The 27,973-nt window shown below is 57.6% G+C and overlaps 1 protein-coding gene across 1 annotated transcript; it reads right to left on the bottom strand.

The window, feature by feature from the left end:
* Nucleotides 1-126: 126 nt before the first annotated feature.
* On the bottom strand, nucleotides 127-26,656 carry PRRX2 (paired related homeobox 2). Its single transcript, XM_038156617.1, has 4 exons — nucleotides 26,359-26,656; nucleotides 6,695-6,879; nucleotides 6,338-6,516; nucleotides 127-5,773 (listed from the first exon to the last, which is right to left on the bottom strand). The coding sequence occupies exons 1-4, from the start codon at nucleotides 26,600-26,602 to the stop codon at nucleotides 5,638-5,640; spliced, it is 744 nt and encodes a 247-aa protein (XP_038012545.1). The 5' UTR covers nucleotides 26,603-26,656; the 3' UTR covers nucleotides 127-5,637.
* Between the last annotated feature and the right edge of the window lie 1,317 nt (nucleotides 26,657-27,973).

Raw genomic sequence — 27,973 nt, 5'->3', positions numbered from 1 at the left:
GATGCGGCGGGCAGAGGGATGCGGCGGGCAGAGGGATGCGGCCGGGCCCGGAGCGGGCAGAGGGATGCGGCGGGCAGAGGGATGCGGCCGGGCCCGGAGCGGGCAGAGGGATGCGGCGGGCAGAGGGATGCGGCGGGCAGAGGGATGCGGCCGGGCCCGGAGCGGGCAGAGGGATGCGGCGGGCAGAGGGATGCGGCCGGGCGCTGCGCGGGGCAGCGCGGCGGGGCTCGCCCCGGGCTCCGCGGGCTGCGCAGCGCTGCGCGGGGCTGCAGCACCCTCGTGTGGCAGCGGGACCCAGCGGGGGACACGGGGACCCTGCCCGGGCACCCGCACCCGCGGATCCTCCGCCCCCCGTGTGCTGGGGGAGAGCTGGGGGTGCGCATGGAGGTGTTTGGGATGGAGGGAAGGTGCCATTCCTTGGGAAACGGGTTGAGGGGGCGGAGGCTGGTGTCTGCTCCAGTGCCCATCAGCCTCTCCAAAGCAGGCAGATGCGATGCCAGTTCCAGGGAGATCCTCCCATCACCACAGACTTGCTCTTTGGGAGTCACCTGGTTGAAAGCGGAGTGGTTTGAGGAAGGAAACAGTTTGTAAATGTCCTTGCAAACTTCCATTGCTTCTGAAGTTGTGGTGCAACTGTGCATCTCCATGCAATAGTTCTTCCTTACACATGATAACTCTTCCTGGGTTTTGTGACACCAGCTACAAAAGGAACCTTTGCTTCCTCCCTTCTTCCCAGGTAATTATAAAGCATTACACCCCTGTGCATAGCTACCCTCCAGCTTCTCTACTGCCTTAGGTTGCTTCCCTGTGATGTTGGAAAGAAGCAGCAGCGAGCAAAATATCTGCTGCAGGGAGGAGATGCTCCTTCCATATGGAATCTAGAGTTTGGGGTGAGCATCACAACCCCCAGGACAGAAGCATTGCTCCAAAGGGCAGGAGGGGCTCTGCTGCTGGGAGGTGACAGGTTGCTGTCAAAGGAACATGTGCTCCTGCAGTTTGTAGATGGTGCCAGCAGGACTCAGAGGGTCTTCAGACCTTTCCGTTGCCACCAGAGGGAGAAGGGCTCAGCAGCACAAGGATAAAGGGAAAGGAGGATGCTGTAACCACGATATGTCTGTAATTCTGTAATTCATTCTGGACGGGGATAGCCAGGTGGGTGTCCCCATGAGCTGGAAAATGTGAGCTCGGTTTTGTCTTGCTGCTGTAGCAGCCGATGCTGATGACAACACAAAATTGTTCTCATTAAAATATTCTAGGGGCAAACTTCAACTTTTCATCAGTCAGCAAGTCACATACAAGTGTCAGGCTGTGGGGTCAGAAACAAGGAAAGGGGGTCCAGAAAGATACTCCCATCACCTGAGACCCGCCCTTTTGAAATCACCTGGTGGAAAACCAACTGCTTTGAGGAAGGAAACAGTTTGCAAATGTCTTTGCAACCTTCCCACATTCCCAAAGTTGTAGTGCATGGATGGAGAACAGCTCTCCTGCTGAAATTAGTACTGGTGATGGATGTGCCCTTCCTGGGAGGAAAAATCCCCCTGTCCTGGAAGAGGAGAGGTTGCACAATGCCCTTGAGTTCCTCTTCACTGACAGCCTTCCCCCAGTATCTCCCTCTCCTGTGGAGTGCAGACCCTGCCAGGTGAGCTGCAGCTCTCCACACTTGTCTGTCTCCTGGTTTGAGACCCCTCAATGTCCATCAGCTCCTGAGAGCTGACTGACCATGGGTTGAGACCTTCTGCTCTGGTGGCAGATGAACTGAAGTTGGGACAGTTCAGGCAGGAAATAAGTGACATATTTCCAGCAGTCAACAGTGATGAGTCACTGGAGGAATCTGCCCTGGGATCTGTAAGTTCATCACTTCCAAGGGTCTCTTGACTCAGGGCTGGATGCATTCCAGAGGGGTGCTCTGCACTGGCCACATGCTGAGGACATGAGGATGCTGCTTGGGTGATATTCTTTATGCAGGAGGTTGGAAAATTTGCCTTAATGATCTACAAGCCACTTACTGAATGAATAAATAAGTGGTTACAAAGCAGCAGCAGAGCAGTTTGGCAGGGATGGTCGAGTGCATGGGACCATGGTGGGCCTGGGGTGATGTCCAGTATGGGGACTTGCTCCTGCTGGGTGCTGCAGGGATGATGTGGGATGAGCCTTGTTCCCCTCTAGGGAAAGCCAGGATGCATTGTTCCTCAGCCTTGGATCCACGTGTCCCAACAGCCACTGGTGATGGGAAGGACAAAGGTTTGCTGGGAGGGAGCTGATCCTGTGGCTCTCATGGAGCTGAGCCTCTCTGGGTGCATAGGATAGTGCTGTGGTCCCCTGGCTGTGTGGGGGGATTGAGGATGGCCCGGGGGGGAGGAGGAGGTGACAGAGACATCCTGAAAGTGACACCATGTGAGCTGGCCTGACAGGAGGCTGCTGCAATTCAGCAGGTGAAGGCAAGTAAAAGAAACAAGGGGAGCCCAGGTGTCCCTTCTCCTCCCAGCTCTCCTGGAGTCGGCAGGGCAGCAGATTTCTGCCCAGCAGTTGAATCCCTGCCACGTTGCACCAACACGCACCCACCATTAACTTTCTCACCCTCTCTGAATGCACCGTAGCATTGATCTCCACAGTATCTTGGGGCAATGGATTTCAGGCTTCATTTGTGCAGTGAGGACGCTTTCTGCCTTGCTCTCTGATCCTTTCCTAGCAATTCCTGCCACTTGACTCGCTGCCTTTCAGTCTGAGCATGTGCTGGGCAGTTTCCCCAAGGCATATCTTCACACCTCTCCACATTGCATTAAATCTGCTGCTTGATAGCTCAGCACTGTGAGCTTCTGGAGCCCTGTTTAACTTTGCTTTTTAACTTTGCTGCCTCAACTATTTGGTATCACCTTTGCCTGACCACTGATTCCTCTTGTTTTGAGTGCTCAGTGCCTGCTCTGCACCCGTGGGCCTTCACTCCCTGGAAAGTGCTCTACAATCTGGTGGTTTATTTCTACCCTTTGGTTTCTTTCAGCTCAATTTCTGTGCAGAATCTGACCCTCCTTGCTGCCTCTTAATTCAATTTCTGCCCAGGCTGCTTGTCCAGGCCAGGTGGGCAAACCACAGTGGCTGGTGATGGAAGACTCAGGTCCCTGTCACATGCACTGACACGTCTCTACTCAGTAAAATATTTATTCCTCCATTATTTCACAAGAGTTGTTTTTACAAAAACCTTACAAAAATTTCCAAAACACAGACATGCAGAAGAAAAAAAAACCAAATCCACCATGGATCTCATTACAAGTAATTGAAATGTACAAATAGAAAGGGCGAGAGAGAGCTTAGATTACAATAATCCCTCGGTCCTGCTACCCCTCCATGGGTGCAATTTGTATCTCTTCTTGGTGAGTTCAGCATTGACTGACAAGCTGTGATAAGCTGCCAAAAGCACAGCAAAGGAGGGGCCCTAAGATTAGGAGCAAATGTTTTCAAATATATATATACATATAGATATTTAGTGAAGAAATATTTATTCCCTGCTTTTTTTAGGTTTACAGAAACAGCATCTGCAAACTATTAAATGGGTTTATTTTCATTAATGTTCTCAAAGAGGCAGCGACATTTATATCCCTGTGGTTTCGTCTTGTATAACTGAAAAAAGAGCCCTGTGCTTTCCATGGGAATAGGACCCCCCTGGCCCCCTCCTCCTGCCCCAAGTGGTGTTTCTCAGGGTGGATGACTTGATCCACAGTGGATCCCTCTTCCCCCTGGCTTGGCAGGTCCCTATGCAGTTTGGGGAGCTGGCATGACAGATGCCAGCTGGGGAGGGATTCCAGCCCTGGAAATACAGATGGGGGCAGAGGGTGGGTGTTTAGGGTGACACTGGAGGAGGGGGACAGTGTCAGTCAGGCTGTGCCCTCTCCCTTCCTGCCAGCCTTGAGGAGGAGAACGTGGCTGTTCCCAACTGGGGGCTGCGCTGTAGAGCAGAGAAGGCAGGGGCTGGAGGCAGGGTGGAGGGGCTGGTTCACCCCCAGGCAGAGGAGATGGTTCTCCCATCAGGTCTCCAGCTCTGGGTGCTGGGTGAGCCCCCCATGCTGCCTGGGGTTGCAGCTGACAGCCCCAGTGTCACAGCCACTGGGTCCCACATGCAGCTGCAGTGAGAGCCCCAGTGGGAATGGGAGAGGATGCTCCTGGGAGCTCTGGGGACTCAGGTGGGCACTTTGTAGATGTGGCACTTTCAGCCTCAGTGTCACCAACCAGAGGATGTTTACCTGGAGGAGGCACCTCAGCAATTGCTCTATTTGTCCTCAGATCTATTGCTGCAGCCCCCAAACCACCCCATTTTGGGGAAGTAGGGCTGTGTCTTCTCTGTCCAGGCCAACCCTCTGAGTTGGTGGTGTCCCCATGCTTGGCTGGTGGCTCTTTCCAGTGGGTGAGGAAAGGGTGATGTGGTTTCCAGTGGGCTTTGTCCACAGGGACACCACACCTCCACCACCCCAGCTGTGGAGCTGGCAGGGGAATGTGGAGGCTGTGTCTCTCCACAGCTCAGTCCCGTGGCTTAGGGCCAGGCTGCCCACCCCGTGTCCATCCCCTGCACGTCCCACCTTGGAGCCTCATTAGGCTGCGCAGCAGGGTGGGATGAGGGGGAAACCATTTCCTTTCTGCAAAACCAAAACAGCCTCCCCCCATGGAGCTGCCGGCCCCAGACCCCCGAGCACATCTGCGGAGCTGCCGACGGGGAGGCTGTGCCTCCGGAAGGCGAAGCCTTCGTTGGCACGAAGCGCTGGGAGCCGCCTACTCAGCTGAAACCCAACAGCTTTTTCCAATTTTCTCATTCCCTGGGACTGTTCAATGACCTGGGGCTCTGCGGAATCGCTGGCAAATCCACCGAGGCGGGGCAGCGGTGCCTGCTCGGGGACTGGCGATGCATCCCCAGCTCACGGGAGAGCTCACAGGCTCCAGGAGGGTCTGTTGAGGTGCTGCAGCTCTGCTTGCCCCTCTGGGAAGGGACAAAGCCTGATGCCATCAGCATAGGCAGCTCCTAAATGCAGGAAGCACAGCGCAGAGGGCTGGCCAAGACTGGCCATGGCATGGGTGAGCCATCGGCTTCCCAAAGTCCCAAACTTTGGGAAGTCCCAAACCCCACACTGTGGCCGGGGTCGCACAAAGAAACGAACACATGGATCAGCTTTGGCACACACAGTTGAGCGCCGCAAGTCACAGCCTGGCGGAAAGGGGGGCCCGTCATCCTCCCACAGTGTCCCTGCGGGAGGAGAAGACCCAATAACTCTTTGGCTCTCTGGGCAAGATACCCAAATTGGTCAAATCCAATAGTCCAAGATCCTTCCATGTTTGGAAGCAAATTCTTGTTCCCTTGGCAAGTCTGTTTGTCCTCAAAGAGCGTGTGGGGGGTATGTGTGTATATATAGCCGTTATTATAAGGGTGTGCGGAAAAGCAAGTTTCTAACCAAGTTCGCTCCATATGTGGCTATAATTATGTGCCACTTCGGCCTGGGACTGACTCTACCTTCAGGAGGGAAGGGAAGAGGAGAGAAGATGCTGAGACATTGGATGAGTGGCATGTGTGTTGGGCAGGCGGCGGGTTCGTCCTGGACCGGCACAGGAGCTCCGCGCTGTATCCTGGAGGAGGCCATGGGATGGGGTTTGCCCTGCTCAGTTCACGGTCGGCACCTGGTTCTGATGGAGGCTGAACTCTTTGGCTTTGAGGCGCAGGCTGGCGATGCTGTTGGCCATGTTCACCCCCTGGGTGGGCGTTGCGGTCCCACTGGAGCTATAGGAGGGCACAGTGCTGCGGGGAGGGAGCAGGGAGGAATGAGGCAACGGCCCATGGAGAAGACCCCATGCCCTCTGTGGTCCTGCTGGCTTCCCAGGCCAGGCTGGCTGTTCCCCGTTGGAGATCTCTCACAAGAACAGCCAAGGCTTCAGCATTTTTATGGGCTTGGATGGATGTGGGAACCCCTCAAACTATGCACCAGGAGGCCCTGCTTTGTGCTTTTGGATGTGATGGCTGAACATGAACAGCTGGGAACCAGAAGGGACCCATGCCACCTCCTGTGCCGAGATGTGGGAAGGGTCAGCATGAGGCCAAGCAAATCCCTTGCGAGGACCAGGGTGCCTGCTACGGCCCCGAAATGCAAGGAGGCAGGGAAGCCTGCTCAGCGTTGGGCAGTGGATGCTCAGACAGAGTCTAAATGATTCCAAAGCCAAGTCAGACGAGCTCCTTTCGGCCTCATAAAACTCCCCAGATCCCCAGCAGTGGCCCAGGGCTGCATTCCTGGGACAGTGGAGTGGTCTCTAGGCAGCCCTGCCCCGTGGCCACCTCCTCCCCAGCTCCTCCAGAGCCTCCACCTACCTGTACGGGGAGGTGCTGGTCCACGAGAGATACTCAGGGGTCAGTGCAGTGGGTCGTGGTGCCATGGGCTGCTCGATGGCTGCTTCCTGGCTGTACGATTTGAGCAGCGACGCCGATCTGTTGGCCAGCATCGCCCTCTCGTTACGGCGGAACTTGGCCCTCCGGTTCTGAAACCACACCTGTGACAGGGGAGAGGTGGAAAGGTGGTCAGCGGGGACCCAGTGCACACAGGGGTGTCCCAAACATCTGTCCTATGGGTCATGGTGATGCGCAGGATGAAACAAGGGAGGGGACAGCCCCTGCTGCTGCCTGGGGCAAGGCAGAGGTGCTGTTTCTCCCACACAAACCTGTGCTCACCTGGACTCTGGCCTCGCTGAGGTTGACCCTTCTGGCCAGCTCCTCCCGCACAAAGGCGTCGGGGTAGTGCGTCCTCTCAAAGACCCTCTCCAGAGCCTGCAGCTGGCTGCTGTTGAAGGTGGTGCGGTTCCTCCTCTGCTTCTTCTTCCTCTTGGCTGCCCCGCAGCTTGGGCTCAGGCTCTCTCCTGTGGGGAAGGAACAGAAGCCACATGAGAGCCAGACCCGTGTGAGACCCCATGACCCAGCCGAGCCCAAGCCCTCCTGGGGGTCTGCAGTGTCCTGCTCTGTGCCAGCCATGCTCCCTGCAGGCACCTGGAACTCTGTGGGGATATGTGCAACCCAGTGATGTCCATGAGAATCAAAACCTGTTTGGGGGCCTGCTGGAGCTTAGGGTTAACCCCAAAATTCACCAAGGCCTGTGGTGGTTTCACATCTGGCTAAAACCATGCTGACCTGATTTTGAATACCTGTCTCAGTGTATTCTGGGGCTGCACTTGATCCAGACTGGAGCTCAGCTCTCGCTAAGGCTTTAAGTCAAGCTTTCATGAATGGTGATGAAAATTCAGCACTAAAACACCCCGAAGATATGGGTCTCAGCTCCCACCTCCAGCACCCCTGAGGCCCCAGTGTGGCAGGTCCCCAAGGTGACACAGGACTGCAGCCAAGCATCTGCTCTTCCAACCCTGCTCTTCGGAGCTCAGAGCGAGCGGCACCGCGTCTCGCAGGGCTCAGCCTCCGCAGTGTTTATTTCTGGCTTTGCTGGCTCATGGAAACATGAAGCTGAGGGTGTAGTCTGGTTTCTCAGTATTGATCTTGGGCTGTCAGCCAGGCTGAGATTAATCTTCTCTTTGTCACTAATATCATAAGGTTTGGGCAATTTTGTGAAGCCTTTTTCCAAGACACCCAGTCAGCTGCCTGCAAAGGCTTCACGGGGAGCACGACTCGCTGTCGTTCTTCCTTGTGGAGGTACTGGTTAATGATTCTTTCTGTTCAAAAAGCATCTGGATCCAATCTGTACCTACTGGTGGGAAAGCATTCTGGAATTATTTGAAATGTTAATAATTTTATGACATTCTGATTCATGGCAGGGGTATGTCGGGGCTTTCTGCTCTATATCACTGCGGAGGCCAGGGTGGCAGAACTCACCACTCCCTAAGTATGCTCACAAATTAAATACTTGCTAATAATATTAATTGGGATACTTATTATTAAATCCAGCATTTTCAGATAATGCTTGAGCAACAAACAAAATCTACTGGAAGGGGTATTAACTCTGCTGTTTCAAGACACCATCAAGCTGTAGAGCAGGAGGAAACTACCAAGATCTTTAAGGCCATAAAAACTTTCTTGCACCTTAACTCTGAATAATTCAAGCCGTGAAGCATCCAACAATAAGTTTTTCATCAAGTTCCTAGGACTCCTATGTGCCCAACTACACCCTTCTCCCAAGGCCTCTCTGCAGCCACGGGCATTTTTCTGGATCTTTAATTGTGCTGTAGGTGCAACTTGGCCTTGGTTAACCATCAGCAATCTGTCATCTTGTATTTTGGACACGGCCTTCTTGGTTGGGTGGAGACACGATGGACGATGTGTGGGCTTGAGACCCTTTCCCCAGCCAGGAAACCATGGGCTGCACTTTGCCACCAATCGTGTTTAAAGTCTCACAAATAAAATTCTCAGAATTCCCTCCAGCACTTCCTCCTGCAGCTTCAAATGTTCTGCCAGTCTTCTGCTTTCCAGTTGCCCCTTTTAGTTAAACTCCTTTTTTGGTCCTGTTTTCCTCCAGCAAGCTAACGAGCTGCTGGATTAAAATACATGAAGTCCAGCCATGGTTGTCCCTGAGTTTTCTGGGAGCTTGGGACTGAAATGGGAACCATCAGGCTGGGAAAGAGCTACAGGATGTAGCAGGGTGAGAGGTTTCCTTGTGGGTTTATGACCATGCCACAGGGCTTCTGGGGAAATGGTCCATCAGGGTTTGGTTCAAAAGGTCTAGTCACAAGGGCAGCCACTGCCCCTCACCAAACTGGCAATGATTTCAACAGAACCCTGGGAAATGTATAAATAAAATTTATAAACCCCCTTTGGCTTCGTCTTCAATTTAAACCTGGCTACAGGACTTTTCCACAGTGTTGATTTCCCTTGCCCACTCTAACTTGGCTGAAAGAAAGGAGGAGGAGGAAAGTTTTTTAAAGTTAACTCTCAATCCAGTTCTGTAGGATCTGGCCACATTTCTGGCTGGTCTTTATCTCCCCAAACCCACAGAAGGAAGAGCTAAACAGCCACAGGAGACAAGTGGTGCTGAGCGCTTCCCATATGGGGCTGGCAGTCGTGCTGGGGTCGAGATTTAAGACTGGATTTGGATCAGGATGTGTCCGAGCACCAGCGGTTCCTGGGTTTTTGGAGACCTGCAAACACTGGGCCATACTGGTTTTGGGGCATTTTGTTCAGCCCTTATTGCTGCTTTTAATGGAGGGACCTTCCAGACCTTTTCCAGGGCATCTCTCCATGGCAGGGAGGCAGCTCCACACGTGGAGTGCCTGCCTGGATGCTCTGCTCTGCCTGGGGATGAGCCTTGGTCATGCATCAACATCTTCTCCTCATTAGCTCAGGCACTGCAGGCTTGTGGGACCAGACAGATGCCACCCTAATTGCCGGTGGTGAGTGTCTGACAGGTTTACAGTGCACAGTTAGGGTCTCCTCTATCAGAGATGTTTAATAACCCCAAATCAGCTTCCCAAAAATGAGCATGGCTAAGTCCTCTGTGGCATCAGAGAAGGAGTGGGAAGGGGGATGAGTTGGTTCCCCTGAAGACACCCTATCCTCTCACTGCCATCAGTGGGACTTGGATTTAACCAGACCTGCTGACACCTTGATGGAGGAATTGGAAACCAGTTCCCCAGCCCGATGGGCTTCCAGGAATAAGAGTTTGTAATTGCACAAAGTTAAAACCAGCTTCCCCCCATCATTGTTCTGTCCCAAAGCAGTGCTTAGGGAGGCTATGGAGAAAGCCAAACCCTTGCCTTTGTCAGGTATAATTTGGGGGTTCATTTGGGCTGAAGGGACCAGTTTGGTTGGCCAGCCCTGAGGTCAGAGGGGCTCCTGAGCCTTCCCCCCAGCCACCTTCCCTGTATTTATCTTCCACTGATTACAATTTCCGCTGAAAGGAAAAGAAATGCAGGGAAAGGGGGAAAACAGGGGGATAACATTACTGAGTAACGAAAGATGACATGCGGAGGAGGATGGGGAGAGGGAGGCTCAGGGGCTTTGCACAGAGCAGGATGGGCCCAATGTGCATCACAAAAAAGCCTTAAATTGTCCCAGACTGTTAGGAAAGACAGGAGACTTTTCACCCGTGATGTGGATGGGTTTTGGGGTGCTGGATGTGTCCTGGTTAACCTCCAGCCTCCTCTCTGGGCTGTCCTGCCTCAGGCAGTGCAGCTCTGTGCCCTACAGATGCCATGGGGGGCTGGGAGTCACCCCAAAACCCTTCTCCCTGTGGGAGCACCAGTGCTGGCAAGCCTGGACTGTGCCACGCTGAGAACTTGGGAGCAAAGGCAGCACCAGCCCTGGTGAGGGTCAGAGCTCAGCTGGTTCAGCTGGGCACCAACCAAGCTCCCTTCTCCCATTCCTGCCTTTCCCTCTGTGCTTCCATTAGTTTTCTATAGGAAGGACTCAGCAGGTCTCAGCCCTGGTGCTGGGCTTGCCCTTGCCCTGGCAGAGCCCCCAGCCTCCCACAGCTGCTGCTGAGCACTGTGAAGAGGTAATTTTCACTCGATTTCCACCAAGGCTTTGGGTTTGACTTACGAGCTCCATTAGTGCACAGTAAATGCTCTGGGAGCAGCTGTGATCCAGACCAGGCAGCACCCACAATCCCAGCAGCTCACTCTCCTGACCCCAGAAACACAGGCAGGGACCCTCCCTTGGGATGTCTTTCAGGGATGGGCTGTATTGCCAGCCACGCTCAGTCTCCTCTCTGGACACCCGGTTTGGGGGGGTTTATTTGCAAAATACTCATCCAGAGCGTGGTGTTTGCCCAGCACCACCCCTGCCACCCCCGATGGTCACTTCAGCCCGCTGCCAGCCTGTCTCTTCCCCAGGGGATGCTGCAAACCCCACTCCCCGTCAGCACCACCACATCCTGGGACAAGTTCTCCTGAGTCCAGCTCTACCACTTGGCTTTGGGGTGCAAATACCCCCGTTTTTCAGGTCAGAAGGCAGCAAGTTCAACCCTCTCCCGCGAAAAGCCCAGGCTACATCTCCTCCAACGTGTTTCATTTTCCACTGCACCGCAGCCCCCACGGCCCTGAAACGTTTTCTGTCATTAAATTATTTCACACGTTCCATTTATTTGCGAGCAGTTTGCCAAAGACCCTTTAAGCTTTAAATTTTTCACACCCCCCCCCAGCCAAAATGATCAAATCTGCTCTACCATTTACTTCTACTACGCCTGGAATGGCATTTTTTTTCCTCCTTTTTTCTTCTCGGGTATAATTTAAGGGTTGAAATAGCCTGGAGGGAATTAGCTGTAAATTCTTCCTAAGACAAATAAATTCAGCCCTCTAAGTTTCTACGTTTTTCAAACTGTTGAGAGACATTTTGGGTTTGTTTTACTTGAAATAATGATCGTGGCATATCTGACCCTCAGGCTGCGGCCGGCTCTAGCCAAATAAATAGCTTTTATTAATTAAGGTTTATCCTTAACAAATAAAACCCCAATTTGATCTCGGCCGGCTGAATTAGCAAAAATAAACAACGGGTTCTCTGGGCACTTGATGTGGATTTAACAAATTAACGCTGGGCCTTCATCAGGGAAGCCGCAGGGTGGTGGAGGTCTTTTACAGCCAAGAAATCCTTTGGAAAAACAATGTCTTTCGTTTCTCCCATGGTCTCTCTCGGTAAACATGTGCACTCCCTTCATCCCTTTATACACTCGGGGCAGCGAGGAGAGCTCCGGCGATGACGTCTGCCAGAGCTTCATGTGCAATTGTTTAACTTGCTCCTCTAAATCATGCCGTGGGGAGGGAGCGTTTCCCCTCGGACTGCAGAGAGCTGGAGCAGGGCTCTGGGGTTTGGGAATTGCCCCTCCATGGTGTGTGCCCTCTCCAGCTCCGTTCTGTTCCACAGCCTTCAGCTGAGACACCCAAAGCCAAGCAGGGATTTGGGGGTGCGTGGGCTGCCAAGTGCAGGGGACCCCTCTTTCCAGCAGCCACTTCCAACTGCCCTACCTTGGGATGCTGTTAGGAACAGCCTGGGAGCCCAGGGGGTTTACTGGCCCATACTGGGGCTTTGCAGGGAGGAGGGATAGCAGGAGGGATGCTCCACAGGGAAGCTGGGCACTTGCCCCGGCTCATGGGCACAGGAAGGACGGGGCTTGTTGCAGTAGGGATGGTGGGAGATGCCTACACCACAGCGGGTCTTTAATCTACCCAAATCACCTTGGAAAGCCTGGGGGGCTGACGAGCAGCCAGGAACCTGCCCCTCCACAGCTGAGTCACCCAGGTATGGTGCCTTTCCTGCACCCATGAGCCCAGCCTGGGTGTGCAGGAGCAGCACGGCACCAAAAACCATACCACTGAAACTGGGGGCAAAACCATACCAGTGAAACTCCCATTTTCTGCTTCACTGCTTCACCCCAGTACCCAGGAGAGAAGCTTTCGGGGCCACCAAGCCCTGCCCTGAGGATGCCAGCCCCAGCTTTACTTGGCATGATGCTGTGAGGTCCAAACCCATCCTGGGAACAGCCGCGAATATGGGGGACAGGGTATCCCCGGGGAACAAGGGCTGTCAGCCCCTCCCCAGCTCCCACTGCTGGGAGAAGGCTCCCACCTCCTCATCCTGACCCACTGCCCCTCCCGTCCCCCTCCAGCCCAGCCCCAGCCCCACAGAGACCCCAGGAGTGCTGAAGGCTCTGGGGGGAGGTTGAAGCTGGGGGGGTCCAAATGTGCTGAGTCCGAAGGAAACTTTCTCGGCTCAAGTGGCGTACATGAAAAATTTAAGAGAGGGGCAAGTCCCAGCTACTGGAGAAACATTACAGCGAAATGTTTCCGAGGATGTTTCACCTCATTAATTGTGAAAAAACTGAAACGCTGACACGTTTTTACAGGCTGCCAGTTTTGCTGGGGGAAAAGTGTCTCTGTTAAAAAGGAGCAGCAAAAGCCTGGACCAAGAAAGAGGCCAAGGCTGTCCCGGGGGGGCCTTAGCCTGTGCTCACTGACAGGCAGCAGCAGCCTGTTTTATGGTTATAGAGCTGCCTCTGCACCAGCCAGAAACCACCCAGCACCACAGCTTGCTACCCCCAGCCACACAGACGCACGATTTTTGGGAAGATCCTGCCCAGCGATGCTGCAGCCCCAGGGATGCTCCATGCACAGCCTGCACCCCCAGAGCCCAGGAGGTATTTCCCTTGTACCCCTGAATGGTGTGTGGTGTCTGAGCACCCATCACAGCAAGTCCAGCTAAAACCCAGAACAAACCAGGAAGGTCCTGGCTGAGCCAGCAGCATCCCTGCATCCCAGTGGGGATGTGTCCAGCCCGTGCTGGTAACCCAGTGGTGGCACTGAAGCCTTTTTTCAGCTCATTATTAGTGCAGCAAATGCATTGGGAACAAGATGCTTAGATGGGTACTGGGAAAAGAAAGATCATTAAAAGGAAGATCCCCGTGTCATGAGACACTGCTTCCCTTAGGGATGGTTCCAGCCCAGAATGAGCCACCCAATTCACTGCTGAGAGCTGTGAGAGGATTCAGAGCTGGCTCTCCAGCTGGCTCTGGAGCAAGGGCAGCCGTGCTGCAAAACCCAGATGCACAAGAGGGGGAAGGAGGAAGATAATGAAAAGAATGAAGAAGGGCAGCAGGTGCTGGAGACTCCAGGTGAGGAACCAGCCAGCCAAGTCTTGTGCTGTGATTTAGAGAGGATGGAAGTTGAAAGCTGCTGAAATCCACAGGGCTGCAGGCAAAGCCTGAGTGCTCAGGAGTCCCTGAACATTCCCACACTTCCCACCACGCCAGGGGCTACTGCCCCAGCCAGAGTCTCCTGCACAGCCCAGCACAGCGCTCACCCAGCTGAGGCCAGGCCCAGGAATGGTGTTTTGGCACAGCCAGCTCCTGCGTCAGCGGAAGCATTTAATGAATTAATTGCAGCCACATTCCCTGAAGGAGGAGGCAGGGTTGGTGGGATGCTGTCAAGCCTCAGGAAGGGGCTGGGGAACATCTTTGGCCACAAAGCTCTGGTGGGAGTAAGGAGAGTAGGCTGAGCAGCACAAGAAATTCCTGTCCGCTCTCCAGGGGTCTGGGGGGGTCGGTGCCGTCACCCACCTTTTACCTGGGCCGGGAACTGCCTGTGACTGACCTTTGGGGCAGGTGACAAGGACACATCCTGCTGCCAGGCTCACTGGCTCGGGAGGGACCCCAGCCCCCTGGCCCCAGCCCCAGTGCAGAGCACAGAGCCTGGCACCACCAGCCCCCGCTGGCAGCTCCAGAAACAGGACTGCTCTCCTCGGGAGCTGCCGCAGCGCCGGCGCCTCTGGCTCTGCTTCCCCACCCGCCTGGCTCCTGCACCCCGGGAGCCGGAGCCGGGGCCACTGTGGGGCCACTGAGGGGCCATGGTGGGGCCGCAGGGCTCAGACAGCCTGGCTGAACCCCAACAGTGGCACCGGCCCAGGGCAGCCAGCCCGGCCCAGGGCAGCCAGCATCCCTTGGGCTCGCTGCTCTGCAAGAGAAATGTTCCCTCCCAGGGCCGTGCCAGCATGGGGTGACCCAGCCTGGCTCAGGGCTTTTGGGAGCTGCCAGGAGCATCCCGTGGGTTCACAGGAGCCCGACACAATGGGCTGTCCCAGCTCCAGAGCCACCACTGCCTCCATTGTGTCAGAGCTCCAAGGGGAGGGAGCTGCAGAGGAGCTGAGCTGGGGCAAAGCTGGGGTGCTGCTCCACAAGGAGTACCCAAATTGCCCCTCGAGGAATGGCACGGCGAGGAGGAAAGGCTCCTGGAAAGTCCACTGTCTGCATGGATTTTCTGAGTATGGTGGCTTTGAGAGGTCAGGATCTGGCAGGTTCTGGCATCTTCCCTGCCCATGGCAGGGGAATGTGCAACTCAAAGGGGTTCACACCCCTCTGGGGTCCCTCTTTTCTTAATTGGGGCTGGGGTCACACAGAGCCAAAAACTCATCCACAGTGGTGCCAGTCTGGATGTCCCCTGCAAATACCAAAGAGGGAGACGGGGAGGCAGGACAGATATGGGGATGGGTGATCCTGGCTTCATGCAGGGATGCTCCGAGAGGCTGTCTCAGACCAAAGGGCTTCTCAGGAGGATGTTTGTGGCTGCAGGGCTGGGGGTAGCAGGAGTCAAAGCCCTCCCAGCACAGCCAAGTGCCTCAGGAAAAGACAGCGTGGTGGGTTTGACTGATCCAAGCCAAGTTCCGAGCAGCACCGACCAACGGGGGAGCAGGAATTTCCATTTTGTTCTCCTGTGAATTTGCCAACCCCCACGGTGGAGGCCCAGGGACCAACAAAAGGCTCTGGCTCTCCCCCAGCCAGCACCAGCCAGGAGCCTTCCCGGCAAGGAGACATTCACTTGCTTTCATCTCCCAGCCAGGAGACCTTCCTGGGGTGGGATGAGAGCAGGGCTCTCCTGCACCTCACACCACTGGGATGCTCCTGGAGACCCTGCTCCTCGGGGATGCAGCCTCCCCACTTTGCCAGCTCACTAAAACAGCCCAGGAGTGGCAGCACGGTGGTGGCTCACAGATGAGTGAATCTGTGGCTCAGGGACACAGCCAGCCCAGACCCTGTGGCCAAAATGCTGGGATTTGGGTCAGCCCCAGGCACCACAGTGAGGGGTCTGGGCAGAGGGATCAGCCACGGCGGCTCCCCACAGCCCCTGGAGAGTGGGATGGTGGCACAGATGCTGGACCCTGCTGCCCTTCATCAGGGCTGAGCACGGCAGAAGCTGCTTCCCTCTCATCCTGCAGACCTTTCAGGCATCCACAGTGCAGCCACAGAGATGCCAACATCGCTCACATGTGATATAACAGGTTACCTGGTTTTCCAGCAGGGCACAGACGTGTAATTAATTAACACTAATGAGACTTGCGCAAGCACTGGCCCAGGAGTAGCACCCGCTTGTTCTCGCAAAGCATCACCAAAATCCTGGGTTTAACTGCAAAGTGAGTTTTCCCGGGGGCTGGGAAGGGGATGGGGGGTGCCTCAGGCCATCACGGTGTTGAGAGCTCACTGGGACTTTTGCTCGGTGTTTGAAAAATAAAACTAAATCAGCCGGGGCTGCATAGCAGGAACGTTGTGTGGAGGGCTGGCTCCCAGCCAGGGACCCCTGGCATGGTGATCCCAGCCTTCCTCTCCTCCCCACCCCCCCCCAAAAAGGTGGTTTTTTGAAATTTAATAGGCAAAAGCCCAAGCAAGCCAGCCCCAGTGGCATCTGGCACTGAAACCCAACACCAGCCCCACGAGGTTAAAGCAGAGACCCCATTGCATCAGGGTCATTGCCAAGGGGGGGAAGGAGGCGGGCAGAGGCAAGGGGGAATGATGAGAATTCCCATGCTGTCCCCTCCTGCTGCCCACTGCCCCTGCCCCGAGTCCCGTTTCTTTTTTGAGGCCAAAAGGGTGTTTTTCACACCCCGGCCAGCAAATCCCTGAGCACCCATTTGACCAGTGAGCACCAGCACCTGCTGAGAGCCCGTTCCACTGCCCCCAGCTGCGGCCCCGGCATGTCTGGCCAGGGCGTGGGATGGTTGTGAGCCCCACTGGGAGCCCATCCCAGGCACCGGGGGCCCATCCCAGCCCCTCCAGGGGACCCTGGTGGGCGCCTGCACGCACAGACGTCCCGGAAGCCCCTGCCAGCAGCAGCAGCGCTGTCCTCCAGTCTGGTTTGCATTTGAGGTCGGTGGCCTCTCGCCAAATTTATTGTAAAACATTCATTTTAATAAGTGGCTCGTATCTTTTTTTTTTTTTTTTTTTTTTTTTTTAAGCCAGCCTGGTTAACTGTTTCCAGGTTACAGCAGAACCATGCATGGCGGGGATGGCGGGGATGGCAGGGGCAGTGGGGACAGTGGGGACAGCGGGGCAGGATCACAGTCAGGTCACTGGGGGCGGGTGCCAGCCATGGGGTGACAGGATGGAGACATGAACATCAGGGTGCTGCTCCTACAAAGGTCAGCAGAGCTGAGACCTCACCCTCATCCCTCCAAGCCTTCATCCCCTCCAGGTCCCCAGGGAGACCCTCCTGCCACACTGGGCACCCTGACACTCTCATACAGAATTAAATCTTACTGCCCAAGGGGTAACTGGGTCATGTCAAACATGCAGAGGGCTTCCAGAAGTGGATGTTGCCTGGTAGTTTAGTTTCAACATTTGTTTTACGTTTTATAAACCTCTAATACTAATAGAAATGCTTGAGTGTCTTTTAATTTAAATGAAAACAGTTTTTTTTAAATTTAAAAATTCCCCTGAGGTATTTACAACCCCCAAATTACAGCCATGTGGCCAGCCCAGATGAGAAAGTGAAATTGGTGAGGAAGGAGCGTGGCAGCTGCCCCAGCCCGAGCCCAGCCCAGCCCGTCCCCACGTCACCTGTGCCCCCTGCACAGACTCTGCTCCACGCCTTTGCTGGGGACATGGGACCCATGGGTTCACCAGCCCCATGAGCTGCCAGCCACAGCTGTCCCCAGCAGGACGGCATCCGTCTGTCTTTCCTGCCTTCCTCGTGTCCTTCCATTTTTGTCTTTTCTCTGGAGCACAGTGGCTTTGGGGACAGGAGCTGCCCATGACCCATCCTGCGCCCTCCTCAGCTGTGCTGCTGCAGGACCGGGCCCTTTGCACCCCAGTGCTGTGCCTGGGGTCCCCTAAGTGCTCCCCTGCACCACCACTGCTACTGCCACCCCCAAGTCACCCTTGACAGCCCTGGCAGTGTCCTGTGCATCCTGGGGTGCAACACAACCCCCCCACTTGGCAATGCCCTGCAGGACCTGGGGTACAGCATGATTCCCCTGCATGGCCCTGTGCCACCCCCTGCAGCGGCTGGAACAGTTTGGGGTGCTGTGGAACCCCAGCCCACACACCTGGCAGTGCCCCGTGCAGTTTGGGGTGCTGTGGAACCCCAGCACACACACCTGACAGTGCCCTGAACAGTTTGGGGTACTGTGGAACCCCAGCACACCCACCTGGCATTGCCCTGTGCAGTTTGGGGTGCCGTGGAACCCCAGCACACCCACCTGGCAGTGCCCTGAACAGTTTGGGGTGCTGTGGAACCCCAGCACACACACCTGGCAATGCCCTATGAAGTTTGGGGTGCCGTGGAACCCCAGCACACCCACCTGGCAGTGCCCTGAACAGTTTGGGGTGCTGTGGAACCCCAGCACACACACCTGGCATTGCCCTGAACAGTTTGGGGTGCTGTGGAACCCCAGCACACACACCTGGCATTGTCCTGTAACCCCAGCACACCCACCTGGCAGTGCCCTGTGAAGTTTGGGGTGCAGCACAATGCCCACCCCAGCCATGTCCTGCATGACCTGGTGCAATGCCAACCCCCTGCACACCTTGGGGTGCAGAGCAGCCCCTGCAAACACACACTGCAATGCCCCGAGCAGCCCAGGCTCAGCACAGCTCCCCCCCGATGCCCTGCCCGGCTCGGGGTGCCGTGCCCGGCTCGGGGTGTCCTGCCCGGCTCGGGGTGCCGTGCCCGGCTCGGGGTGCCCTGCCCGGCTCGGGGTGCCGTTCCCGGCTCGGGGTGCCGTGCCCGGCTCGGGGTGCCGTGCCCAGCCCGGGCTGGCTGGGGCAGCCGAAGCCCCGGTGCCAGCGCTGCCCCGGCCGGGCTGCGGGGCCCGCGGGGGGCTCCGGGCTGTGCCCCCTCCCCATCCCGCTGCCATGTGCTCGCCGCCGCTCCCCCGGCTCCCCTGCCATGTGCACTCCAGTTTCCTTGCGTGTGAAGCCTGCAGCCTCTCGGATTCAGTGGCTGGAAAGGATGGCGCCTCTCCACATCTGGTTCAATGCGCGAGCCTGGCGCCTGGCTTAGCCACAGTCTCCATTCAGAGACACACAGACTTTAATAGACTCATACAATTCTTCCTGATCTATCACTGCAGCCGCAGCTGAAAAGCTGCTTTATTATATGCACTCAAAGGGGGATGAGGAGGGAAGGGGAGGGGGCCGGCGGCTGGCGCTGCCGCTCTCTGAAGGCTCCCAGCCCGCCCGGCACCCCCCGGGACCTGAGCTGTCCCCCCAGCCCTGCCCAGCCTCCCAGGGGCTGTTTTCCCCCCAAACCCGCAGGAAGGAGCAGCACCGCAGCCTCATTATCTCTCCCGCTCAATTAACACCCTCCCAGCTGCCGCACCGTGCACGGCTGGGGCTGCAGGGGACGAGGTGACAAAAGGGACCCCGCCCGTCCCGCTGATGCCCCCAGGATGGCTTCGCTCCCCCACAAGCTGAGGCAATTCCCCCCAATTCCTGCAGCATCAGCATCCCGTTTATCCCGCAATTCCCCCCCGAGGGACCGGGAGCTGCCGGCCGGGGCTGCCCCGCGGGCGGGCACCGCGCCCCCCGTGCCAGCCGTGCCCCAGCGGGTCCCGGTGCTGGGGCTGGCTCTCCCGGGGCAGCCCAGGGCGGGGAGGGTCTGCCGAGCCATGCTGAGCACGGACAGCGCGTTCGGCCAGCCGTGGGAAGGCTGGAAAACATCGCCCGCGGTCATGTGTCCCTCGGGCAAAGGCAAACATCGGGAATGCCTCAAGGGCGAGGGGAGGAATTTTTGTGTTAGTTCTCGGAAATTTAGGGTTGTGCAGTGAAAAACAAGTAGTTTGGTAGTTTTGGGGCAGTCCTGGTCAACAGGCGTCGGAAAACCGCCTTGAAACCTCAAATCAGGCCTTTCTCCCCAAAACTTGGCTGCTCCCATCCTCCCTGACCCTTCTGAGCATCACCAAGACCAGGCAGGGGGTGGCTGCCTCTGCCCACCATGCTTCCACTCTGTTCCCAGTTGCTTTTTCCAGCCAGGAAAAACCCGATCTGCATTAAGCCTGGTCTAAATCCTTGCTCAGCCCAGCCATAACCCATTGCCCCAGCGCTTTAAAGGATGCTCTGACCCAGTTCCCTGGCTCAGGGATTCCATCCTGGAATGATAACTCCTTCCAGCTTCTCCTCATGCTGCAGGGAGGGAATGAGGTGCCAGTGTGGGGACACCAATCCCAAAGCACCCGGGTCCCATCCTGCTTCAAACTCATCCCTTCAGCTCAAGGATTTTACAGCTCTGGGGACAGAATTCCCGCTGGCTGGAGGAAATCAGCCTTGGCTGAAGGGGTGATCAGCCCCACTCCCTGGGAGGGAGGAGGGTTTCTAACACACAGCCTCAAAGTCCCAAATCATTTCATCAGCCTCCCAGCTACAGACACACGCCCAGGCTCTCTTAAAACGCTGATTCGTTGAAATTCACCCATCTTGGCTGCACAGAGTCGAAATTTCATATTTTTCCTGTGAATCAGCCCCATTCCCTGAAATAACAGCCCAAAAGAGAGGGGAAATAGTCTTGCACTGAGCTGTTCCTGGTCGAGTGAGACATAACAGCCCAGGGGGGGACAGGCAAGGTGTCCCTGCACCCCAGCACCCTCCTGGGCTGGGCATGGCTGTGTCAGGGGGTGTCTGAGCTGCTGCAGGGGACTGAAGTACATCAGTGGGTGCTGCCAGGGCTCCCGGGGAAGTGGGGCAAAGCCTTGTGTCCCCACAACATCCAGGACCCCTCCAGTGTCCCCTCTGGACGCTGTCACACTGTGATTCTCCCTGCTGGAAAGTGTTTCAGAAGGAGCATCCCCCACAGCAACGCCTGCCAAAACCCAGCTCACCGGGGGTGCTGAGCAGAGAAAAATCCCAGCAATGAGAAGTCGGGGAGAAAAGTGATTTTCCTGGCCCAGCCAAGGCTGCTCCAGCTCTGGCTCCCCCATCAGAGGGTTCCCATCTCCCCAGGTCCTGAGTTTGGGTTTTTTCCCCTTTACCCTCTGGCAGCAGCTCTCCCAGCGCAGCAGTGAGCACGTGTGGGGACCCCGCAGAGCCCTGCAAGCCTGCAGGAACGTGCTGGTATGTGTTTCCCTGTGCCCTGGGGAGGGCTCAGCGTGGGCAGGGCAACTTCCTGGGGCCCCTCTCCAGCCCAGAGCCCCCCGAGCTGGGGCGGGGGGAGCCTGGAGCCCAGGTGGGGGTGTTCAGCTCATCTCGGGGCAAATTTTCCCCAAATCAGAGCCCTGGTGTCAGTGAGAGCCTGACAGCAGCCCAGGGCACAGGGAAGAGCAGGATGGTGACCCAGTGTCACCAAGGGAGGAGCAGGAGGGTGGGTGGATGTCACAGGGGAGGAGTGGGACAGTGAGTGCGTGTCACCCTTCAGGCTGGGGGACACAGGGAAGCACAGAGAGGTGGTGCCAGGGTGAACTCCAGGCCAGAAGCTCCACGAGACCTGGGGTCTCTTCCAGCTGTGACCCCAGCCCTGCCTGTGCCTGCAGTGATTTGTGCTGCCCTGGCTGGTTCTGCAGGGACTGACCCCATTCAGCCCCTTATCCTGCCTGTGCCACGGGAACGCAGCACTCCCACCCCATAGCAGCTTCTGGGTGGATGAGACCTGAGGAAGCAGTTTCCTCTTGTCCAGGGCAGGGGACCACGTGCCACAGTGGTCCTGTGGCAGTGACACAGGACAAGAACCACAGGGAGGGTGTCCCAGTTAGGGAGGGGAAGCCTGGCTGCAGAACACACTGCAGGGCTGCCCCCTGTCCCCTACATCAGCCTGGGTGTACAGCATGGGTCCCTCCCCACAGCCCCTTTTTTCCTGACTGGATTCCCTGCGAGTGGCTGGAAACCTCAGGGTGAGCTGGCACCTGTCAGGCCCCTCATCCATCCATCCATCCATCCATCCATCCATCCATCCATCCATCCATCCATCCATCCATCCTCCTTCCATCCATCCATCCATCCATCCATCCATCCATCCATCCATCCATCCATCCATCCATCCATCATCCATCATCCATCCATCCATCCATCTGTCCATCCTTGCACTAAGCAAAACCAAATGTGGAGGGCTGGGAGGTGGAGCTCCCACACGGATTAATTGGTGCTTACTGGCTAATTGCTGCTGGATGCTGCACTGGGGACCTGCCAGCACCACACACTGTCCCCTCCCCTGGGGCCATCCTGCTCCAGCAGCCCCGAGGGCACTTGGGGAAAAAAACCGTCCTGAGGTCTGCAGCCCTCAGAGTCCCCAGGCAGGAGGGTCCCCAGGCAGGAGGGTCCCCAGGCAGGCACTGGGGACAGGGAGGGTGATGGCTGTCACTGAGAGCAAGGATGGCTCCTGTTCTGGTGCCACCCACCCGGCTGGGCTGGCCTTACAAGGACAGAGAGGACTCACCTCCCCCTCTGCCTCAGATGCCACCGCTCCCAGCTCTGCCAACAGGGACTGTCCCCAGCAAGGGCCCTGCAGGAGATCTGGGAGGGCAGCCAGGCACCCCCAGCTGGGGCTGTTTTGGGGAGCAGTGAGGGATGCTGGGCGCTGTAAACACTGCACCCCAGCCCTGCTGCCCCTCCAGTGCATCCCAACCCCATCCCACGTGCCATGGCAAGCGCGGTGGTGCCACCCTGAGCAGCAGGGACCTCTCCTTGGAGAGCTCGGACAATTCCCAAAGCCTCCTGCCCTCCACAGGGGCTGTGTGGGGTCCCTACACACTGCCTGTCCCTGGCCAGGCATCCAGAAACCAGCAACAGCCTCCCGGCACTGCAGCCTGGAGGTGCCCAGCAGCTTTGGGGCTCTGGAAAGCAGATGGGTGCTGGACAGAGAGGTCTGGTGGGTCTGGGGTGACAGGGCAGGGGGGCTCAGCTGTGTCCCTGTGCCCAATCTCACTGAGCCAGGCACAGGGGATCGGCCAGGAGTTAATGACACTGGGCTTAACTGTGGCTGAGCCATCTCTGCACAACGTCCCCCAAGGCACATGCCCAAACACACATCCTGGCCGTGGTGTTGCAGAGCTCCCTCCTGCCAGCCCAGCCACAGAGGCCAAGGTGTCCCTGAGCTGTGCCCACGGCTGATGGGGACAAGTGGTGTTTGGGAAGGCAGAGCAGCGCAGCCAAACCATGTCCTGTGAGCCAGGGCCACCAGTCCCTGGATTGGGACACCACAGGGACATCAGCTGGGATGGCTCTGCCTCAAGGAAGGTACCCAAGCCCTGGGAGGAGTTTGGGGCTACCTGGGGCAATCAGCCATCACTTTAACTCCAGGACCAGGTCCCCTTTCCCCTCTGATACCAGGTCCCTGTCCCTCCCTGCCTCTCCTCTCCCTTTTCAGCTGCTCTGGTTTACATAATTAAAGCCAATTTGTTTTAACAACATCTTAATGCCCTCTGCCCTTTTGGGTGCTGCTGCTTCTCTTCTCTGCTGCATCACCGCTCTGCTCAGCACCCTCACAGCCCCAAAACAGGTCAGAGGGTCCCCGGGGATGAGGAAGGGGCTCCAGGTACTGTTCTGAAATGGGATGTCCAGGGGCCACCACACCTCCCCATCCCACTGCCAGGTCCCAGTGGCTGTAGCCAAATAAATGGTCAATGCATGCCTGCCCCATGCCAAAAAATCCCCTTGGAGGCTTGTGGGCCCCCCCTTGGAGGGTCTACAGCTCAGCTGTGACAAAAGTGACTCTTTCTGAGTTTTCAGCCCCAAAGCGGTGCCGGAGCCAGTGCACGACTCCCTCTCCCATCCCCAGGCGGCACCAAAAGTAAGTTCATTGTTTGAAAAGCCATCAGTCAAGGCTTGCTGGCTAAAATTACCCTCCTGCTTTATCATCTTGAGAACATTAAGGGCTGTTGTTAACAGATGTTTCGCGTTACACATTATTTGTTAGTCTAATGAAAGGAGGTGAACAAGCTTTCAAGACCTCAGAAGTTGTGCCACTCCAGGGGAGAATGAAGATGAAGATGAGGGTGTGAATGAGCTCTCACCACCCTGTTGACTTTTCCTCGCTCTTGCCTGGCTTGTGGGATTTCTGATTTTTGGGTGTCACGAGAGCAATGTGCTACACAGATATTTGTGTTCGCCGTCCCAGGAGGACGTGCTGGGAACACCCAGGGCCAGTTTGGGGCTGTGGCCAAGGCAGGGCTGGGCAGCCCCTTGGCTGGCGAGGGACCTGGGCACGGCTTTAGTCCTCAAAAGCCTCCAAAGCGCCAGCGGGAAGGGATGTGCCAGCCCTGCAAGGGGCTCCTGGAGGGGAGGTGTGCCAAGGGCACACGGGGCTGCCTCCAGCCACCCTGCCCAGCAGGCAGGGCTGTGCGCTGGGGGTGGGTGAGGCCAGAAGGGGCTGAATCCCCTTCTGCAGAGAATAAATCCCTGCCATGATCTCTGGCTGTGCCAACCTCGGGAATAGAAACCTCTCACTGCAGCTTCCCTGGGGAAGAGGAGGGGGTTTAGTCGGGGTGCAGCCTGCTGGGCACAGCCTTGTGTGTAAAGCATCCTTGTGCCAGCTCTGCCAGCGCAGCCCCCGTGAGCCCTGCCTGGTGCAGGGGTCCCACAGCTTCACAGCGGGTTCAGGGCTGCTCTTCCTCCAACCCAGCAGCACAAACCCCAAAGGCTCCTGGCTGGAGCTCAGAGCCACATCCTGCAGAGAGATGCAGGGGCACCGTGGCCACTTGTACCAGAACAAACCCACTGCCACCAGCTGCGGGGCTCCAAACCTGCCTCTGGCAGGAAAACCCCATGATGGTGAAGAGGAAGAGGAAAGCAAACGCCGAGAGGCTGTTTTATTTCAGGATGCCAATAAAAGATATGGTTACCAGTAAAAGTTCCTTGGCTGTCATCGCAGATCTGGAGCAAAAGGCTGATGCTCACAAAGGCAGGACATTTGCCTGGTATTTTGGGTCTCCCCATCTCAATTTAGGAAATTGCATCCCAGTTAAGGCTGTGGCAGCAGGTAAGGGTCTCAAAGGTCCAGCTTTGCGTGCACACAGGTTCTTGTCTCTGTTTCCTTGTTCTCTTCTTGCCCACTGCTCTCAGTTCTCGGGTATTTTTCAACATCAGAAATGCTTCAACTGCTGGTCAGCCTGTCAGAGCATTCCAGATGCTGATGGTGTCTCCATCCATGCAAGCTTGCCAGCACAGGTGTTAATGGGAAAGACCTCACATGGGCCAGCACTGCTGGGATCTGCAGGGCAAACCCCAGGGCCCCTTCCCGGGAGGAATGGGCTTTTAGGGTGAAGAACAGGCTTGTGGTGTTGGTGCAGCCTCTCACTCTGTTTTTTTGCATCACGCTGGGTCCACGCTGAGGTCTCTGGGTGCATTAGGAGCCCAGCAGGGTGGTTGTTTCTCTGCTGCTTTGCAAACTGCCCTGCGAGACTGCTGCGGGCTGGGTTTCCCAAAGCTGTGCTGATCCCACATGGAATACTGTCCCCCAACAGACCCACAGGCAGGAGAAACCCTCCCCACAGCCCCACAGCCACTGCCGAAAGTACAAACAAAACCCAAGGGAAAGGGAGGGAGGGTGGAAAATAACGCTGAAAATACCAGATGCCATCCCAAAAGCAGCGCCCAGCCCTCAGCAGCGCCAGCAGAGGCGGGCTGGGGGCTCGGGGTCTGCTCCATGAAGGGAGGAGGTTGTGCAGGGAATGAGCTGCGGGCTGCAGAGAGATGCTGCAGAGCTGCACGCCGTGCAGGAGCCACGGGAGGGGACAGAGAGAGCACCCGGGGGCATTGAAGGGACTGAGCCCCCTTCAGCAGCACAGATTCCCGGCCGGACTGTGCACCTCGGCAGGGCTGTCAGCACCCCAGGGCTGTAGAAAACAAACCTCGGGTAGCACAGCCCAGCCTGGACAGTTTTGGGGAATGCCACCCCTCGGGGAGGGCGCCCGGCCCGGGCTCTGGGCATGGCGGGGCTCTGCCTCCCCTCTGTCACCTCTGTGTCCCGAGGGGACGCCCGGCTCCGGGGGGCTCCGGGGGGCTCTGGGGGCTGTCGGCTGCCCCGGCACTGTGGCTTTGCCACAGGAATGGGGCGAACCCTCCTCGCCCCCGCCCCAGCACCGGAGCGGGGATGCGCGGGACCGGCGCAGCGGCGCGGAGGGAGAGATGCGAGCGGGATTGTCCCGTTCCCAACGCGCCTGCGGCCAGCACCGAGCGCCATGAAGCCGCGTCCCGGCTCCGTCCCGCTCTCCTCTCCCAGCCCCGGCTCTGTCCCCGCTGATGCCGGACACCGCTGTGTCCCGGTCCCCGCGGCCCCGCCGGGCCGGCCCCGCTCCCCGCGCCCGGAAACCGAGACCGGGAGCCCCGGGGGACGTGGGGACCCCGCAGGCCGCGCAGCCCCGGCACCGACCGACTTCCCGGCAGCGTCCCGGACCCGACACCTCCGGTACCGGCGAGGAGACGGCCGGGGTCCCTGTGCCCCTGCCCGGCTGCGGGGTCCCTGAGCCCTCTATCCCGCTGCGGGGTCCCTGTGCCCCTGCCGGGCTGCAGGATCCCTTTCTCACGGTGCGGGGTCCCTCTGCCCCAGCCGTCGGGGGGTCGCACCTCGCTGCTCGCCTCCCGAGCTCCCCCCGTTGTCCCCACCCCGCCGTGGGGGGACACCGACCCCCTTTGTCCGGGGTGCCCGCCCCGCGGCAGGGGGACACGGCGGGGACACCCCATGCCCAAAGCCGCCCCGTCCCGGCCCGGCGGCACTCACCGTCCTGGGGCGCTGCCTCGCTGCCGCTGCTGCCTCCCGACGGCTCCGGGATGGCCTTGCCGCCGCCGGCGGGCGGGGGACCGGCCGCGGGGGTCCCGTTCATACCGGCCGCCACCTCCTCCAGGTCGAGGAGGTGGCTCACGCTGAAGTTTTTCCGGCTTTGAGCGTTTTCGGGCGGCTCCGGGCCGCGCACGGCGCCGGGGGCGAACGGCTTGTCCATGGCAAAGGCTGGCGCCGAGTCCATGGCTCCCACCCCCAGCCCGCAGCCCAGCCCGAGGTGCCGGGCCGCTCCCCGGCCCCCTTCCCCTTCCCCACCCACCCCCCCACCAAAAAAAAAAAAAAAAAAAGGAGAAAAAAGTTAAAATAATTATAATTTTTTTTAAATAAGGGGGGAAAAAAAAATCACGGCTGCCCTGAGTCCGGCTCCCTCCCCAGCCCCTGTTCCGCCTTGTGCTGACGTCTGGGGAAAAAACCACGCTCCCAGCCCAAACTTTCTTCCCCTGCTCTTTGCTCTGGAGCTGTTCAAACAAACGCCCCTGCTCTGAGCCGAGCGGGGCGGCCCCTCGCCCCCCCGGCCCTGCGACCTGCCCCCCTGCCAGGACCGAGCCCCGCCGGCAGCCAAGCCGCGGAAAGGGGGGGCAGAGAGGGGGGCAGAGAGGGGGGCAGAGCCGATTCCCCCCCTCCTTCTCTCCCCCCCTTATCCCATCCGCATCACCCCCCCAGCCCTGTTTTAAGTGCTTCTATCAACAAGTGTAAGTGGCTGCGCTCCGTGGGGAGGGATGGGGTGGGCTGGGAGAGGGGCGGGAGGCAGAGGTGACCCGCAGGTTAGCGGGGGACACGGCCCCCCTCCACCTCCAACCACCCCCCTCCTCCGGTCCCCATCAAGCCCGCAGCAAGGTCACCTCTCCTGGGAAAAGCCTGGCTCTCTCGCCTTAATGAGATAATTACGTCCTGCACCACAGTTAAAAACTCATAGGCTGCTTCCCTTGGGGTTAGAAAGAAACCTCCCTAATGAAAACCAGCCACCGGGAAAAAGGAGTTTTTCCTCTTTAAAATTATATATATTTATATATGTGTGTATATACATGCGCACAGATACGCAGGGAGGAGGCAGTGGGAGGGAGGGAGGGAGGGAGAGGGGCAGAGCCCGGGGCTGGTCGCTGGTGTCCGGAGAGCGCTGGGCTCGGGGCGATGAGCAGAAATCGAAGAGGTTAAACAATTTTTCCTTCCCTTCGATTCCAGCCGCTCTCCTGCCCCGCCGCTGCGGGGACATTTGGACGGGGCTGCGCTGGGTTCCCCGCGAAACCTCCGAGCGAGATCGGCCGGCTCTGAGCTCACACACATCCCTGCTCCAGCACGGCCGAGGGAGGCAAACCCCTGGCTGAGTTATTTTAACATTTGTCGAGGCTTTTCTTGCGCTCCCTTCCCCTCCGGTCGAGGCGTGCAGATTCTTCAGGCAGCCAGCGCTGCCAAATCTGATCTTCCTGACGGGGCAGCGCTTCCCAGAGCTCTCCCGCTCGGAAGGGGGGCAGCTGAAGGCAGATTTTGGCTCTCTCCAGCTCTGCGGGGGGCTCCTCCAGTGTGCAAACAAGCCAGCCCATCCTCCCTGCCCCCT

Source organism: Motacilla alba, chromosome 17, assembly GCF_015832195.1.
Source record: "Motacilla alba alba isolate MOTALB_02 chromosome 17, Motacilla_alba_V1.0_pri, whole genome shotgun sequence".
Taxonomy (NCBI): Eukaryota; Metazoa; Chordata; class Aves; order Passeriformes; family Motacillidae; genus Motacilla; species Motacilla alba.
This window is presented reverse-complemented; position numbering and strand designations above follow the sequence as displayed.